Source organism: Scyliorhinus torazame, chromosome 11, assembly GCF_047496885.1.
Source record: "Scyliorhinus torazame isolate Kashiwa2021f chromosome 11, sScyTor2.1, whole genome shotgun sequence".
Classification (NCBI taxonomy): domain Eukaryota; kingdom Metazoa; phylum Chordata; class Chondrichthyes; order Carcharhiniformes; family Scyliorhinidae; genus Scyliorhinus; species Scyliorhinus torazame.
Genome location: NC_092717.1, coordinates 102,229,687 through 102,248,577, shown reverse-complemented (window position 1 = coordinate 102,248,577; position 18,891 = coordinate 102,229,687). Strand labels below are relative to the sequence as shown.

The 18,891-nt window shown below is 48.7% G+C and overlaps 1 protein-coding gene across 5 annotated transcripts in view; it reads right to left on the bottom strand.

Moving 5' to 3' along the window:
* stau2 (staufen double-stranded RNA binding protein 2) overlaps positions 1-18,891 on the bottom strand; it is a 622,240-nt gene that overhangs the window by 61,402 nt on the left and 541,947 nt on the right. Inside the window, exon 14 of one of the 5 annotated variants that reach the window (XM_072467549.1) lies at positions 4,466-4,778. The exons of the other annotated variants lie outside the window; for them this stretch is intronic. Within the exon in view, the coding sequence (XP_072323650.1) occupies positions 4,662-4,778 (117 nt within the window). The 3' untranslated portion in view covers positions 4,466-4,661. Of the gene's footprint in view, positions 1-4,465; positions 4,779-18,891 lie in introns of those variants that run through there. 5 annotated transcript variants of the gene reach the window in all.

Genomic DNA, 18,891 nt, shown 5'->3' with positions numbered 1-18,891 from the left:
TTAGTCATCCTTCACTGGGGTGATAGCGGAATGGGACCTAGTCAGAGTTAAGACACAGGCAGCAGAGTTTACAGAAGATCATGGGAGACTAGCCAGCAGTGTGTTGGAATAGTTAGTTAACAAAAGCATGGATGAGGATTTTAGTAGCAGATGAACTGAAAAAGTTTGGAGGGGTTGCCTTTGCATTTGCACGAGAATAGTCGGCACAAGAGCAGCAGCAGTGCTTTAAATGGTCCAACCAGATTTGGCGATGATTGGGTAAATAATTTGTCCGCTATATCGACGAGTCGCTTGGACTTAAGGGAGAGGAGATGAGGGCCACATCGAAAGAACGTCCAGATTGAGAAACAACAATGGTTTTACTAGTGACTAAGGTATCAAAGATGAGGCTGAAGTTAAGGAAATCTGTAACTGCAGAAGCGTTTTAGCAAACACCGGGTCAAAGACAAGGTAGTTGGGATTTTGGAAGTGTGGTTGTAATTGTATTGGGAGATAGTTTTTTTCTCAGGGACAAATACAGAAGGAGTTAGGGTACTGTTAGGGTTGGGACATAGAATGGGGATGTGAGTAATGAGTGATATACAATCTTATTTGTAACCAGTACGATAGGATTAGCAACACCATGTGAGATGACAAGGTTGAGGGGATGATCATGAATATGGGTTGGGAATTTACACTGAGGAAGAGTGTTAGGGAGGATAAGAAGACAGTGAACTCAGAGGAGAGAGAATATGATGGGTTGAAATGGAGGTTGAAATCACTGAGGATGGGAAGTAATTTATTGCAGATGCTGAAGGAGGAAAGCAATGAAGATATCTCAGTGATACATGTTTATTGTACTTGGGATGGTACGTGGTAGAGAACAATGATTTTGAAATGTATCTGATGGGTTGGAATATGTGTGATGCTGAAAGGAAGAGGTATTGACATAGAATAGGAGAGTCATGCCAAGGTGTGACTGCTGATAAGAACCACATCGCCACCATGACAGTCTTGACCAGGCAACTGGTGAGGTTTGTAGCCAAGAGGGAGGCTTTATTAAGGGGAAAGGTGTCATCAGCCAAATTTCCGTTAGGGCCATCATACTGATGCAGTCACCCAAAATAAGTTAATGATGGAAAGGGTCTTGTTCATAAATGAACGGATATTCTGGTGGGAGATGTGCAGAAGGATGATGAGAGCTGATCCAAGGCAGAATTCACAAGATCAGTATGGGAGGGGTGAGTTAGACAGGAAGCAAATGGTGAGACTAGTTTACAGAGAACACGTAGGGTGGGTAAGTGCAAGAGAGTAGGATGAGATAATTGGGGTTGCTGCTCATAATGAGACAGCACGAAATGCCTCGATGAACCCTTGGGAGGATGACAGAGGGGAGCTGTTGCTTATGTAAAAGGGAATCAAGGAGCTTGCAGTGAGAGAGCAGGAATATTAAGGAGTACTGAAAGGCTGGAATAGGAAATTGGGAAGGAAGAATACAGAGTGGAAAAGTGAAACGAGGCATAATGATAAAAGCAGGTCCAGGAAGGGTAAAGAGAAAATAAGTTAAAAAGCAAGATCAAAAGTAGAAATAGTTTGGGTTTGGAGCAGCAGCGAAAATGCACATGTGACTGGATGCATGGAGTGTTTAAGTTCCATTGGTCTAATAATATAAAAATTAGGACACATAAAAACATGATAGTAAATGGGAAATAGGAAATGGCTGGAGATAATAGGAAGGAATCCAGAATTAAAATCAGAAGCAGATGTGCCATTTTTGTGCCGAAATCAATTGTTGCTCTTTTTAGCCTTAGTTTTATTACCTCTGATTATGTCACCTTTGCTCACAAGTCGCCAGGTATCTTTCTGATACCGCCACGTGGTTCAAGCTCGAGTTATGATTAATAAGTCAGCACACCGCTTAGTAAGATTGAAATCAACGGTCATTTATTATATACAACAATTAATGCTTACACAATAATCCTACTATCTATATAGAAACCTATCACTACTGGCCAATACTTAACTTTAGGAAGGGCCCACCAGGTCAGGGAAACAAATGGCTTATCGAATCGGATCTGGCCCGCGGGATTCAAAAGGCTGATACGGGTCGATGGCTAGGAATCTCTATCGGGTAGCGATCGCTGGAGTCAAACTTACAGTTCTTTGCTGAAGGTTCTTGCGAAGGCTGCGAGCAGGTGAAGAAGGGAGAGAGAGAGAGATCTGAACTTGGCCCCTCACTTTATAGGGCCCAGGGTCTTCCCGCCTCTCGGGGTGGCCCTTGACCCTGAGTCCCAAGTGATTGGACTTGTTCCCAATCACTGGGTTCGATATGTCCAATAACGGGGCGATTCCTCGATCGGAGGGTGGTCGTTCACCTGTCTTTGTTTCGGCCACTGCAGGCGCCGACAGGTCTGGTCCGGCATTCAATTGCTAATATGTTGCAATTGTTACCGGGGATAGCCGATTAAATTGCAGATGTCTGGGTTGATGTGCTGCTAATAGTCTTGAGTATCGATCTGGGCCGACTTCCCCAGAGCCGAATACGCTATTCTGTCTGCAGCTGTCCGTTTGTGTCCTGTTGGCTGCTTTTCCCATCAGCCTTTTCGGTTAGCCATTTTAAAATCGGGTTTTGGCCAAATGAATAGGGAATCAGCCATTTTAGGTGGCTACACAATCCACCGTAGAGAAACTGCAATTTAGAAGCTTAGCAACAGTGAAACATTTGCAAATAAAAATATAAAATACAGGTGGGGAAAAATTCATACCATCCACAAGTCAATTCTGAACATGTATAAACCTCTTTTATAACAGACTTCCCAGCCAATCCACCTGTTTATCTTCTATTTTACAGGCACAAGCTCTCTCTCCCTCCACCTGAATAGGAAAATCAAGCAGCATAGTTGAACATCTACATAATCCTTCAGTCTAATTCTTAATAAATGTCAATCTAGCTCCTTTCTAAAGTGTCAATTATCCACTATCAACCACTTTTTCTGAGAATTTATTCCACATATCCACAATCCAAAATAAGATTCACTACTTACTAAACCTTGCTCAAGGCATCTAAATATTGTGCATTTGATCTTTTGTCCTATGCTTGCAGTCAAGATAAATAGTTTGTTTTTATATGATCTAATATTTAACATCTTTTTAAACATGTAAATCATGTTTCCCCTTAGATATTTCACAAGTAAAAATAAGTCAAGTTGCCTGACCAAACTGTACAGTGCTATGGTCAGATTTTGTATGAGCTACTGCTCTGGACTTCCATTTTATTTGATTTTTGCATTACTCTCTGTCCAGATTTAAATTGAGGTTTTCCCTTTTGTACAATGTTTTTGGCACAAAAGTGATATATATGTTGGCAACTGTAGAAAGTCTGACAATGCAATAGAATTTCTTTCCAGCAACTGAGTATTGTTTCGAAAAATACATCTGGAAATTCTTTGAAAAAGAGATTTTCTAGAAAGTAAAAGAAACGCATTTGAAAATAAAGGTCCATCTTCTCAGTAATAACTTTCGACAAATGTGTCTGGTGATTCATAATGAATTATTTAACCAAATGGCACTTGGTCTTCTGACAGACCTGTCTGCACTGTTCTTCTCTGTGAGATACTTTTCCAAACCACTAAATGTCTTTTCAATTGAATCCAGATGTCAGGAGCTGAAAGAAATGTTCTCAGAAAAATAGGGAACCAACATAAATCTTGCAGCTGACAGAGATCCCACTGTGCTCATTTAGGGAAGCTCTTGGAAGAAGCACTAGGGCCAAGATACCTGATGGGCACAAAGGCAGATGTGCACGTCCAAATTCCCTTAAGACTGAGTGGCTTCAGACATGCTACAAAATTGTTAGTTAGAGAGTGGCAATTTACAATTGCATTACATAATGGAGAACGGAAGTAAGCTTTGGTTCTAGGTGTCTGTTTTAAATAAATCTAAAGTAGTTCAAGTTTTCAAATATTATAAGTTAAATAGCATTTTAACTTAATTTTGTGTTCTTATTTGACCAAGGTAGGAAAGTCATAGAGATGTACTTGCTAATTAATTCAAAATAAATGGAACAGTATATCATGGGTACTGGATCCTCCGTGCGGAGTCTGCATGTTCTCCCCGTGTCTGCGTGGGTTTCCTCTGGCAGCTCCAGTTTCCTCCCACAAGTTCCGAAAGACGTGCTGCTAGGTGAATTGGACATTCTGAATTCTCCCTCTGTGTACCCGAAAAGATGTCAGGATGTGGCGACTAGGGGATTTTCACAGTAACTTCATTGCAGTGTTAATGTAAACCTATTTGTAACATTAATGAAGATTATTATTATCCAACATAAGGGGAATATTTTCCAATGCTTGTTTCTTGGCAGCGGGAAGTGGCCCACCGGTGGGGGTTCACCGTTGTTGGGACTGGAAGATCCTGCTGGCGAGAACAGCCAGAAAATCCCCCCCGAGATCTTCAGCAATACAACACTTTGAGACAAATAGATGGAATATTCTGCATAGTACAAACATTGTGAAATTTATTGTAAAAGCAACTGCTAATTACACTGCAGTGAAACTGCCTAAATTTCGCCTTGTACAAATTGTTATAGGAATGTTGTACCAAATATTTATTCCTTGGTTTTAAAAACAAAAATGTACAATGTTTTTCAAGGTGCTTATCATGGTGCAATTACAAAAGACACTGAATTAATTTTCCATCTTCTTCTCTCTTTCTCCCTCTAAAAGGCCCCTGTTACGACTGCCTCCTAATCCAGGGATCATCTGACTTGAGTTACAGAAACTGAATATCTTTTGTTTGCAAGGCTGTCATGAAAAACAACAAATGGATTAGCTTTACTACAAAAAGTAGTTGGTAATGAGGCATTTCATTCTACAGTGGACCTTACTAAACAGTAGATCAAAAAGAATTTTCACATTTTCAATTTCTCATTTAAGAAGTATTTAATTTAAATACTTTCTTTACTCATTACCATGTCTTTTCCTTTGCATACTTTAAATCTTTACTGCCAGATTTCTCATTTCTGTATAAAGCTTCTTTATGTACCAAACTGTTCCAAACATTTTCCCACCTCAATCCTCTCCGCAGCCACTTAAAATACTTGCATAGATCGGCATCATTCTAATTTACGGCATTTGATTGAAAGAGATTTGAGGATTAAACAGTACGGGTCAAAGTCTCTCAAATGTGCCATGGTGTAACAGGAAATGAGTTTGTCCCATAATAATCAGTTTCTGTGCCATCAGAAAGGGGTTCCCAAAAAGCCAGAAAAATTCGAGAGCAAATTCTGAGGGCTGGGGTCATTTTTACCTCTGTCCCCAAATAGGCAAATTATCAATCTTAGTGAACATCTGTTCTTCGGCTAAAATAATTCTTTCAAAATGTTGTTTCATTACTGCAAAGATGGATAGCATTTGCAAACTGCACCATCCAGGAACATCTTTGCTACATGAGGAGCAAATTAACCTAGATTTTACAAAGGTAATGAAAACTTGTTTGATTTTCTGTGCTTGATGAGAGGCTTGAACATTAAACAACATGAGACAAAGTTAATACGACATGCCATGAGGAATAGAAAATGGGCTCACCCCTGTGATTCCTTACATGGCCATTTCCTTAAAAATCAGCTCACTGCTATTTTTAGCATGTCTATCTCAAACAAGTATTGCCACACAATCCTATTTCCCACATTATGGCCTTATTCCCAGCAATGGCTATAACGTTTACTTATTGCATGTCCAGCCTCACGAGAATCAGAAATTCACTTGTTGAAACTGATTAATAACAACCACTGACTGGACAGTCGCTTTTCAGGTATTTTCTGATTTTTTTTAACAAAGGACTGTGGAACAGAAAGCTGTGGTTCTGAATATTAAAATTCTCATTTTTGTCAGGAAACAAGCAGAATATAATAATTGGGAACTGAATATAATTTAATTCTGCCTGCTATTTAAAAAGAATGTTTGTGTAAATGGAATTTTAAATTTTTTTTACAGGACGTGGCTATCATTGTCTAGGGGAGCATTTATTACCATATCTAATTGTCCCTGAGAATTGCCCCAGAGGTGAGGTGAGAGTGACTGCTCTTGACATCAAAGCTGCTTTTGACCAAGTGTGGCATCAAGGTGCCCTAGCTAAACTGGAGCCAAAGGGAATCAAGGGGAAACCCTTCGCTGGTTGGAGTCATACCTGACACAAAGGAAGATGGTTGTGGAGTATGGCGGTCAATCACCTCAGCTCCAGGACATCACTGCAGGAGTTCCTCAGGGTAGTGTCCTCGGCTCAACCATCTTAAACTGCTTCATCAATGACCTCCCTTCCATCACAAGGTCAGAAGTGGGAATGTTCGCAGATGACTGCACACTGTTCAGCACCATTCGCGACTCCTCACATAATGCAGATGTCCAAGTCCAAATGCAGCAAGACTTGGACAATATCCAGGCTTGGGCTGACAGGTGGCAAGTTACATTCACACCACACAAGTGCCAGGCAATGACCATCTCCTACAAGAGAGGATCTAACCATCACCCCTTGACATTCAATCGCATTACCATCCCTGAATCCCTCACAATCAACATCCTTGGGATTACGATTGATCTGAAACTGAACTGGACTAGCCATATTAATACTGTGGCTACCAGAGCAGGTCAAAGGTGAGGAATCCTATGGTGAATAACTCGCCTCCTGACCCCCCCCCCCCCCACCCCCCCCACCCCAATCTACTGTCCACCATCTAAAAGGTCCCGTCAGGAGTATACTGGGATACTTTCCACTTGCCTGTATTGGTGCAGCTCCAATAACACTCAGGAAGGTTGACACCATCCAGGACAAAGTAGCCCCCTTCCACAAACATTCAATTCCTACACCACCGCTGACAGCGACAACTGTGTGTACCATCTACAAGATGCACTGCAGGAACTCGCCAAGGTTCCTTAGGCAGCACCTTCCAAACCCACAACCACTACCATCTAGAATGACAAGAGCAATAGATACCTGGGAACCCACCACCTGGGGGTTCCTCTCCAAGTCATTCACCACCCTGACTTGGAAATATATCGCCGTTCTTTCACTGTTGCTGGGTCAAAATCCTGGAACTCCATTTCTAACAGCACAGTGGGTATACCTACACCAAGGGACTGCAGCAGTTAAAGAAGGCAACTTACCACCACCTTCTGAAGAGCAATTAGGGATGTGCAATAAATGCTGGCCGGACCAGCGATGCCCAAATCCCGTAAATTAATTTTTATAAGGTAGTGGTAAGCTGCCTTCATGAATCGCTGCAGTCCATGTGGTTTAGGAACACCAACAGTTCTGTTAGGAGGGATTTGCAGGATTTTGACCCAGCGATGTGACGGAACAGCCATATATTTCCAAGTCAGCATGGTGAGTGACTTGGAGGGGAACTTCTAGGAGATGGTACTCATTTTTTGCAATGATGCATGGTTACTTTCTGTTATATGAGCCAAGACACCAAAAGTGACTCATTTAGAAATGAATGGTAAGGCTTTTAAAAAAATTTAAAGTGCCAATTCTTTTTTTTCCCAATTAAGGGGGAATTTTGCATGGCCAATCCACCTACCCTGCACATCTTTGGGTTGTGGGGGTGAAACCCACACCAACATGGGAGAATGTGCAAACTCCACACGGTCAGTATCCCGGGGCCGGGATTGAACCCGGGTCCTCAGCCCCGTGAGGCAGCACTGCTAACCACTGCGCCACCATGCCGCTCCCCCCACCCACTGACCCAGTGTATTGCTGTCTGTTAATTAGACCAGCTAGTACAGAGGCAAGATTCAAGTGGTATAACAGCAGCTGCATTTGTTTACTTGATCATTTGGGGAATATTTCAATGCAATCTGAGGATCCAAATTTGTATCCAAATCCCTTCATTGGGATTCTCCATCCCTGAGACTGTGTTCACGCCGGCGCAGGATTCGTGAAGTTGCACGACAGCGAAACTGGCGCTGCACCTGAACCGATGAATCTATTATTAAGGGGCGAGCACAAGCGCCATGTGAATCACAATTGATCTCAACGAGAAATGGTTCCGGGTTCGCCGGGCCCGAGATTGACACTAAGGAGGCTGACAATATCACATATACACACTTCACTCCCCACACACACCATCCCAGCCAACAAGGTGGCAGCGAGAAGAGCTGCCCCAAGATTCACGGACGCCGAGCTGGAGACCCTCCTGGACGCAGTGGAAGACGGGCGGTTCACCCTGGCCCAGGAAGGAGGCTTCTGCCGCAGCCGTTCACTGTGCCTGGGCGCAGGTGGCAGAGGCGGTGAGCGCCATGGGCAACGCCATCCGGAACGGCCACAGTGCCAGAGAAAACTGCACGACCTCCTCAGGGCGGCCAAGGTGAGTAGGCAGCTCTGTGTCCCTGGCACCAACCCCCATCCCACACACCACTACCCCCTTCCACAATCCGGAGGATGGCCAAACCCCCATCCCGCCCCACATGCCGGCACCCATACCGGTCACCATGGCTGTATGCCCTGGCTACTCATAACCGCCGGGAGCGCGGATAAACAGGAGTGGAACCACCGGACCGGCGGCCCCTGTCCGTGGCAGAGCAGTGGGGCCTGGGAGTGGTCAGCGGCCTGGAAGAAAGGGAGGTCGCCGGGGTGGAGTTAGGCCACGGGCGAGGAAGTGAGACCCTGCTGAGTTCCGGCTCCAGATAACCTAATTGTCACCTTCCCCCCAACACCACCCCCACCCTATCCTCACCAGTCCCCCACACCACTCTCTCGCACACCCCCATTACCCCCCAGCCCGTGGTCTAATTATGCGTCTTGTCTTCTGTCTTGCAGGACCTGCTGTTGATGGGGCGGATCCATCTGGTGCCCCCCCCTCCCCAGCCAGTGCCACAGAGGAACCCTCCCATGTGAGCAGTGACAAGGAGAGCAGCTCGGACAACAGCCCTCGATATGAGACTCAGGGACACCCCGGAGCTCGAGTCCAATGTTGACACAGATTTCACGTCACAGCTGTCTCCAACACCCTCCACCAGCCCAGTGACACTCACCTCAGTTGGGCACATTAGAGAAGAGGCTCCTGGGACACTCTCTGATGCACACCACACTGCTGAGCCGGTACATCAGGTTGAGGTAGAAACTCCCGAGGGGGTGAATGTTCGGAAGCCAGGCCGACCCCAGGGACTACCTGATGTCGAGATGGGTTTCGGACTTTTTTTTTTAATAAACAATTTTATTGAGGTATTTTTGGCATATAAAACAATGACATTGTATAGTACCGTACAAAAGGAAAAGCAAGTAACACATAGTGCAAACCACGACTCCATTCGTGCAAGGATCTGCCTAAACCATCCCCTATTCTACACTAACCTAGCCCCCCACCCCCCCCTCTCCCCCTCCTGCTGACGATTAATTCTCCGCGAAGAAGTCAATGAATGGCTGCCACTCCGGGCGAACCCCGATAGTGAACCTCTCAAGGCGAACTTGACCTTCTCTAGACCGAGAAAGCTCGCCATGTCTGATAGCCATGCTTCGGTTTTCCGGGCCTTGGAGTCCCTCCATGCCAACAATATTTGTCGCCGGGCTCCCAGGGAAGCAAAGGCCAAGACATTGGCCTCCTTCTCCTCCTGGACTCCCGGGTCCTCCGACACCCAAAGAATGCCACCTCAGGACTCATTACCACCCCAGTTTTCAAAACCTGGGACATGATGTCTGCGAATCCCTGCCTGTACCCCCAAGTCTAGGGCACGACCAGAACATGTGCACGTGATTAGTTGGCCCACCGGCGGATCTGGCAAACTTGTCCTCCAGCCCGAAAAATTTACTCATCCGGGCCACCGTCATGTGGACCCGGTGCATGACCTTAAACTGGATCAGACTGAGCCTGGCACACGTTGCGGTCGTATTTACTCTGCCCAGAGCTTCTGCCCAAATACGTCCTCCATCTCCTCCCTAGCTCCTCCTCCCACTTAAGCTTCAGGTCATCAGTCTGTGTATCCTCTGCTCCCATTAGTTCTGTGTAAATATCTGAGATTCTACCCTCACCTACCTCTCCCCTAGAAACTACCCTGTCCTGCCTCCCCTTTGGCGGGAGGCGTGGGAAGGACGGCACCAGTCTGCGCACGAAATCCCGCACCTGTAAGTATCTAAAGTAATTCCCTCCCACCAGCCTGAACTTCTCCAGCCCCCTTCCACGAACAGATCCCCCCCCTCACAATCCCCGCCCTCCGCTGCAGTCGATACCCACCGTCCCATGTTCCCCGGGGCAAATCGGTGATTGCCGCAGATTGGGGTCCACACCGATGCTCTCACTTCCCCTATCTGCCTCCTCCACTGGCCCCAGATCCTCAAAGCCGCCACCACTATAGGGCTGGCGAAGTACCGTGCCAGCGGGAGCGGCAGAGGCGCCGTAACCAGGGCCGCCAAACTGGTGCTCCCGCTCGAAGCAGCCTCCATCCGCTCCCAGACCGACCCCGTGCCCACCATCCATTTCCTTATCATCGCTATGTTGGCCGCCCAGTAGAACATAGTTGCTAAAGTTCGGCAACGCCAGCCCCCCGTCCCCTCTGTTCCTTTCGAGCATCACCTTCCTCACCCGCGGGGACTTCCCCGCCCAGACAAATCCCAGGAAATTTTATTCAGCCTCTTGAAGAAGGACCTCGGGATGAAAACGGGGAGACACTGAAATATGAACAAGAATCTCGGGAGAATCGTCATCTTGACAGTCTGCACCCTCCCCGCTAGTGACAGCGGGAGCGCATCCCAACTCCGAACCTCCTCCCTTACTCGTTCCACCAATCGGGACAGGTTGAGCTTATGCAACCTGCCCCAATCCCGTGCCACCTGTATCCCCAAGTATCTAAAGCTTTCCCCTACCTGCCTGAACGGCAACCCCTTCAGCCTACTCTCCTGCCCCCTCGCCTGAATTACGAATAACTCGCTCTGAGCCATGTTCAATTTATATCCTGAAAACCGGCCAAATTCCCTCAGGATTTCCATGATGCCATCCATCCCTGCCATTGGGTCCGCTACGTATAACAACAGGTCATCCGCGTACAACGAGACTTTATGTTCCACTCCCCCCCCCCCCCCCCCCCCCCCCCCCCCCCCCGGGACCAGCCCTTTGAAGCTCTCAGTGCAATTGCCAGCGGCTCTATGGCCAGCGCGAACAGCAGTCGGGAGAGAGGGCAATTGTCCCGCGGTGTAGTCTGAAGTAATCTGATGTCGTCCTGTTCATCCTTACACTAGCCTCTGGGGCCTGGTATAACAGCCTAACCCAGTCAATGAACCCCTCCCCGAACCCAAGCCTTCCCAGCACCTCCCACAGATAGTCCCACTCGACCCGGTCGAAAGCCTTTTCTGCATCCATAGCTATCACTATCTCTGCCTTCCTGCTCTCCGGGGGCATCATGATCACATTAAGCAGCCTTCTTAGATTGGCAGCCAGTTGCCTACCCTTTACGAACCCAGTTTGGTCCTCCGCAATTACGTCCGGTACACAGTCCTCAATTCTAGTCGCCAAGATCTTGGCCAGTAACTTAGCATCTGCGTTGATCAAAGAGATCGGCCTATAAGACCCACAGGCCTCCAGGTCTTTAACCCGTTTCAGAATAAGCGAAATAGTGGCCTGCGACATCGTCGGGGGTAGGACCCCTCTGTCTCTTGCCTCGTTAAAAACCCTGACCAGCACCGGCCCCACTATCTCGGCAAACGTTTTGTAAAACTCCACAGGATACCCATCCGGCCCCGGGGCTTTACCCTTCTGCATGACCTACAGGCCCCCCAGTACCTCTTCGATCCCAACCCGGGCCCCCAGTCCGTCTACCAACCCCCTATCCACTCTTGGGAAAGTCAGTCTGTCCAGGAATCGTCTCCATAAGACCATAAGACATAAGAGCGGAAGTAAGGCCATTCAGCCCCATCGAGTCCAGTCCACCATTCAATCATGGCTGATTTCAACTCCATTTACCTGCTTTCTCTCCATAGCCCTTAATTCCTCGAGAAATCAAGAATTTATCAACTTCTGTCTTAAAGACACTCAACGTCCCGGCCTCCACCGCCCTCTGTGGCATGAATTCCACAGACCCACCACTCTGGCTGAAGAAATTTCTCCTCATCTCTGTTCTAAAGTGACTCCCTTTTATTCTAAGGCTGTGCCCCCGGGTCCTAGTCTCCGCTGCTAATGGAAACAACTTCCCTACGTCTACCCTATCTAAGCCATTCATTATCTTGTATGTTTCTATTAGATCTCCCCTCAACCTCCTAAACTCAAATGAATATAATCCCAGGATCCTCAGACGTTCATCGTATGTTAGGCCTATCATTCCTGGGATCATCCGTGTGAATCTCCGCTGGACCCGCTCCAGTGCCAGTATGTCCTTCCTGAGGTGTGGGGCCCAAAATTGCTCACAGTATTCTAAATGGGGCCTAACTAGTGCTTTATAAAGCTTCAGAAGTACATCCCTGCTTTTATATTCCAAGCCTCTTGAGATAAATGACAACATTGCATTTGCTTTCTTAATTACGGACTCAATCTGCAAGTTTACCTTGAGAGAATCTTGGACTAGGACTCCCAAGTCCCTTTGCACTTCAGCATTATGAATTTTGTCACCGTTTAGAAAATAGTCCATGCCTCTATTCTTTTTTCCAAAGTGCAAGACCTCGCACTTGCCCATGTTGAATTTCATCAGCCATCTCTTGGACCACTCTCCTAAACTGGCTAAATCTTTCTGACGCCTCCCCACCTCCTCCATACTACCTGCCCCTCCACCTATCTTTGTATCATCGGCAAACTTAGCCAGAATGCCCCCAGTCCCGTCATCTAGATCGTTAGTATATAAAGAGAATAGCTGTGGCCCCAACACTGAACCCTGCGGGACACCACTCGTCACCGGTTGCCATTCTGAAAAAGAACCTTTTATCCCAACTCTCTGCCTTCTGCCTGACAGCCAATCGTCAATCCATGTTAGTATCTTGCCTCAAATACCATGTGCCCTTATTTTACTCAGCAGTTTCCCGTGAGGCACCTTATCAAAGGCCTTTTGGCAGTCAAGATAGATAACATCCATTGGCTCTCCTTGGTCTAACCTATTTGTTATCTCTTCAAAGAACTCTAACAGATTTGTCAGGCACGACCTCCCCTTACTAAATCCATGCTGACTTGTCCTAATCCGACCCTGCACTTCCAAGAATTTAGAAATCTCATCCTTAACGATGGATTCTAGAATCTTGCCAACAACCGAGGTTAGGCTAATTGGCCTATAATTTTCCATCTTTTTTCTTGTTCCCTTCTTGAACAGGGGGGTTACAACAGCGATTTTCCAATCCTCTGGGACTTTCCCTGACTCCAGTGACTTTTGAAAGATCATAACTAACGTCTCATCCCCTCTGGTCCCCTGGGGGGTTCCGAAGTGTATAGCTTACTATAAAAGTGGGGCGGGTTTAGCACAGGGCTCAAGAGCTGGCTTTTAAAGCAGACCAAGGCAGGCCAGCAGCACGGCTCGATTCCCGTACCAGCCTCCCCGAACAGGCGCCGGAATGTGGCAACTAGGGGCTTTTCACAGTAACTTCATTTGACGCCTACTTGTGACAATAAGCGATTTTCATTTCATTTCATTTTCAAAAGTCCCTAAACACCTTGTTCAGCCCTGCCGGGTCCCCCACCAGATTTCCCTCCCCATCCGCTATCCTTCCTATCTCCCTAGCCACTGCTCTCTTCCTTAGTTGTTGCGCGATCATTTTGCTGGCCTTATCTCCATGCTCATATATCGCGCCTTTTGCCTTTCTAAGCTGCTCTACAGCCTTGCCTGTAGTCAATACCCCAAACTCGGCCTGCAGCCTCTGTCGTTTCCTGAGTAACTCTGGCCTCGGGGACTCGGCGTAGCTCCTGTCTGTCCGTAAAATTTCCTGAACCAGTCGGTGCGTTTCTGCCCTGTCTGACCTGTCCCTATGGGTCCGGATTGAGATCAGCTCCCTTCTCACCACTGAGAGCACCGCTGCTGAGACTTCTTCGGTATCATTTACCTGCAGGTAATTCTGCATGCATTTCCTCAGCCTCTCACACACCGCCTCGTCCGCAAGCAATCCAACTTCCAACCTCCATTGTGGGAGCTGAAAGCTATCCTTACAAATCCGTAGTTCTACCCAATACGGAGAATGGTCCGATATGGTAATTGCCAAATATTCTGCCCCCATCATCCCGGACAGCAAGTCCCTACTCATGACAAAGAAATCAATTTGGGAATACACCTTATGGACGTGGGGGTAGTACGAAAACTCCCTCGCCGATGGCCGGCTAAATCTCCACGGATCAGCTCCCCGATTTGCTCCATAGACCCGCTCAGTTCCTTTGCCATCACTGGCAACCTGCCGTTTTTGAAGACGACCTATCCAGGCTCCGGTCCAGGACTGTGTTAAAGTCCCCACCCATGATCAGTTTGCGTGAGTCCAAGTCGGGGATCTTCCCTAGCAACCTCCTGATAAAATCCACATCGTCCCAATTAGGGGCATACACACTGACCAAGCCTGCTCTCACCCCTTCGAGCTTACCCCTAACCATAACAAATCTGCCGCCCCCGTCTGCAACTGTATCCTCCGCCTCATATTGAACCCTTTTATTAATCAGGATCGCGGTCCCCCTAGTCTTAGTGTCGAGCCCCGAATGAAAGACCTGGCTAACCCAGCCCTTCCTCAACCTAACCTGGTCTGCCACTTTCAGGTGCGTCTCCTGCAGCATGACTACGTCCGCCTTCAGAACCCGCAAATGCGCAAACACACCCGCCCTTTTCACTGGCCCGTTTAACCCTCTAACATTCCAGGTGATCAGCCTGGTTGGGGGACACTTCGCCCCCCCTTTGCCGATCAGCCATCCCCTTTCCTTGGCCAGCCCCCCAGCCATGTGTCGCGCTTCCTCTGGCCCGCCTCCTGGCCGGCTCCACCCATGATCTCCTCACTGTTGCCATGTCGTTTCCATCTTCGTCAGATCAACTTCCCCCCCTCCCCCATAGTAACACCATCCTACCACCTTACCCCTGCTCTAGTCTAACTGTATGAATCCCCCCCACGTGGCTTCCATTGACTAGCCCACCCAGCTAACCTGGTGGCTCCCCGCTTCGGCTCCAGCGCATCTCTCAGCCATTGTTCTCTGGCTCCCCTCCACCCGGGCCATCCATACCACATCCCCAAACCAGCCCTGCTTAAATACATTCGCTATACAAGTCAAAGACATCCCCTACAATAGTGCAATTTAGATCAAACAGATAGAGATAAGGGGCGGGATTCTCCGTAATCGGCGCGATGTCCGCCGACCGGCGCCAAAAACGGCGCAAATCAGTCCGGCATCGCGCCGCCCCAAAGGTGCAGAATCCTCCGCATCTTGAGCAGCCGAGCCCTAACCTTGAGGGGCTAGGCCCGCGCCGGACTGATTTCCGCCCCGCTAGCTGGCGGGAAAGGCCTTTGGTGCCCCGCCAGCTGGCGCGGAAATTACTTTGCCAGGCGGCGCATGCGCGGGAGCGTTAGCGGCCGCTCATGGCATCCCCGCGCATGCGCAGTGGAGGGGGTCTCTTCCGCCTCCGCCATGGTGGAGACCACTGCGAAGGCGGAAGGAAAAGAGTGCCCCCACGGCACAGGCCCGCCCGCGGATCGGTGGGCCCCGATCGCGGGCCAGGCCACCGTGGGGGCACCCCCCGGGGCCAGATCACCCCGCGCCTTCCCAGGACCCCGGAGCCCGCCCGCACCGCCTTGTCCTGCCGGTAAGAGAGGTGGTTTAATCCACGCTGGTGGGACAGGCATTCCAGCAGCGGGACTTCGGCCCCTCCGGACCGGAGAATCGCCAGGGGGTCCCGCCAACCGGCGCGGCACGATTCCCGCCCCCGCCGAATATCCGGTGCCGGAGAATTCGGCAACCGGCGGGGGCGGGATTCACGCCAGCCCCCCGGCGATTCTCCGACCCGGCGGGGGGTCGGAGAATCCCGCCCAAGAAGTACCAGGCACTCTCAGCCCTTCCCCTCCACACACAGAAAAAGATGGCAAAAAATTCCCTCGAAGCCCCCATCATAACCACACCTTTTAAACTATTTTCTTTTTTATTTTCCCCCTACCAAACCTCCAACCCAACAAGAGACCCCAAAAAGGAAACATTTAGGGAAGCCACGAAAAAGAACAAGAAAAACACATCGCAACCAAAATACATCAACCTAAAAAGGTCAAAAAACTAAAAGAACGATCCAAGCATGCAGGCATCTCCCAAAGCGAGAGAAACAAAATAGACTTAAAAGTTCTACCATGAGTCCAAGAGTCCTCAGCTCAGTGCCAGCCCTTGCTTCTTAACAAAGTCCATCGCCTCCTCGGGTTCCTCAAAATAGTGGTGCTGGCTCTCATACGTAACCCACAGTCGCGCCGGAAACAGCAGCCCGAATTTCACCTTGTTCTTGTACAAAATCTCCTTCACCTGCCTGTAGCCTCCCCTCCTCCTGGCCACCTCAGTGCTCAGGTCTTGGTAAACACGCAGGGTGCTATTGTCCCAGGTACAGCTTTGTGTGCTCTTGGCCCATTGCAGAACCCGCTCCTTGTCCAGGTACCTGTGGAACGAGACCACCATCGCTCGTGCGGGACCCCTCGTCGCGGCTGCCTCACCTGCACTCTGTGTGCCCTGTCCACCACCGGCGGGCGAGGGAACACCTCATTCCCCAGCAGCTTCTGAACCATATCCTCCACAAAAGCGCGGCATCCAGCCCCTCAGCCCCCTCCGGGAGGCCAACAATTCTTACATTCTGCCAGCGACATCTGTTGTCCAGGTCCTCCAGCCTTTCCAGGAGCATTTTTGGCTGATCCCTCAGCCTCCGAATCTCCACGTCCGCCACCGTTTGAAAGTCTGCCTGCTCCTCCACCGCCTTCTCCAGCTTCTGAAGCTTCTCAGCCTGATCATCCAGCCTTTTTTCCCAATCGGTCCATCGACTTCTGGAGCGGCTCCAAATTATCGCGCTTCAGAGCTAAAAAGCCCTCCTCCTGCATGGCCTGTAGCAGCTGCTCAATTGTAGGCTGGGCTGTCGGCTCCTTGTTCTGAACACCAGCCATGCTGGTCTCTCTCACAGCCTCCATTGTGCCCTTACTCGACCACTTCTTCTGCTGTTTACGGTCCCTCCGGCTTCTTAAGTCCATACAACTCTGGGTTCAGTGCCTGAGTACTATTGCTTTCCAGTTCCGTGCTCAAAAGCACAAAACAGTCGGGGGAAAAGGTCCAAAGGTCCGACCGAAACGGGAGCCACCAAATGTGCGACCTACTCCCTCATAGTCGCCACCGGAAGTCTCGGGTTTCGGACTTCTGGAACGGACAGTCCCATCGATTGTGGAAATGCAGTTGCAAAACCAGGGACTACATGAGGGATTGTCAGCGAGCATCCTACACCTACAGGCCCATTCAGGCCTGGCCACCAACGCCTCCACTCCTGTTAGAACAAAGAACAAAGAAATGTACAGCACAGGAACAGGCCCTTCGGCCCTCCAAGCCCATGCCGACCATGCTGCCCAACTAAACTACAATCTTCTACACTTCCTGGGTCCGTATCCCTCTATTCCCATCTATGTACTCTATGTACCATCTGGGAATCGAACAAGACGTAGGGCCCGTAAGGCCAGAAAGTCAGATACCAGTTAAGTTGGCATGGGTGCAAGGCACAGTTTAGTGATAGGGCATCGGACATAAAACTGTATATACGTTGTCACATTAAACACCTGTTCACACTGTTACAATCTGCCCCAGTGTTCTGTCAGATCAATGTGAGAACATGGGCTTGTTTGGGCTCGCCAGAAAGGGAGTACAAGTCAGGAATCATCGAGTGTGGCAGGATGAAGGCGTCGTGCACACTGCCCGGGTATCGGTTGCAGAGGTGAATAATGGGCTTCTGATGGTTATATATCAGCTGCACGCGCATCAAGTGGAACCCCATTCAGTTTGTGTTGGGCTGACTGTCATCTGCAGGTGCTCTTAGGGGGATATGCATCCCGTCGATCACCCTCTGGACCCGGGGCATGGTGGCGATGGCGGTGAACCCTGCTGCCTAGGCATCTTGGTGGGCTCGGTCCACATTGAAGTGGGTATATTGTGCTGACTGGGCACATAGCGTCTCTGTGACGTAACAGATGCACTTGTGCACTGAGGTCTATGAGATCCCAGACAGGTCCCATTCCGCACCTGTTAAGGGCAGCTTCCTCCCTCATCAGCCACGACGCCGGTTTCACGATTTTTAAAAGCACAAGTGAACCGTCGGAAACTCAGCCCATGGGAGGCGGAGAATCGCGGAGGCCCCGGAGAATACCGGGTCGGGCTCGCTAATGACATGCCAACGGTGTTTACTGTACTTACTTTCTGGAATTCATTGACCCTGCTGTCGAGGTGATGGAGAATTGTGATTTGGCGTCAAATCGACGCCCGCAGCGATTTAGGCGTCTGAACCTATTCCCCGCCCAATCGCGTTTCCTGATTTCGGCGTCAGCCAACGGAGAATCCCGCCCCTTAACTTTGAATTAATTGGAACCCAAAATAATACCCAAACTGTCATCTCTATTGGGAAAAACAATGTGGGTGAAATTGGCCCACACCAGCATTTGGTGCAATGTGGCAGCCAATTTCACTACGTGCCCAATCCTCTTTCCATCAGAGTTCACAGGATGATAGTTCAAACCCTTATTGGAGACTTGTTTTCTTGCTTTTCCTTGGTTTAAAATTTAATTTGGCAATTTTCTCCAAGTCAATAGAAAATAAAATTTAGCTGCCTGTTTGGTAGGAACCCGTTTTCTGTTGCTGGCATAGACCAAATTCATAACCTGCGCTTTTTGTTGCATAAAGAATTGTGAAGGTACACAACAACAACTTGTCTTTATTTCACACCTTTAATGTGGTAAAATATCTCAAGGTACTTCCCAGGAGCATTATAAAAC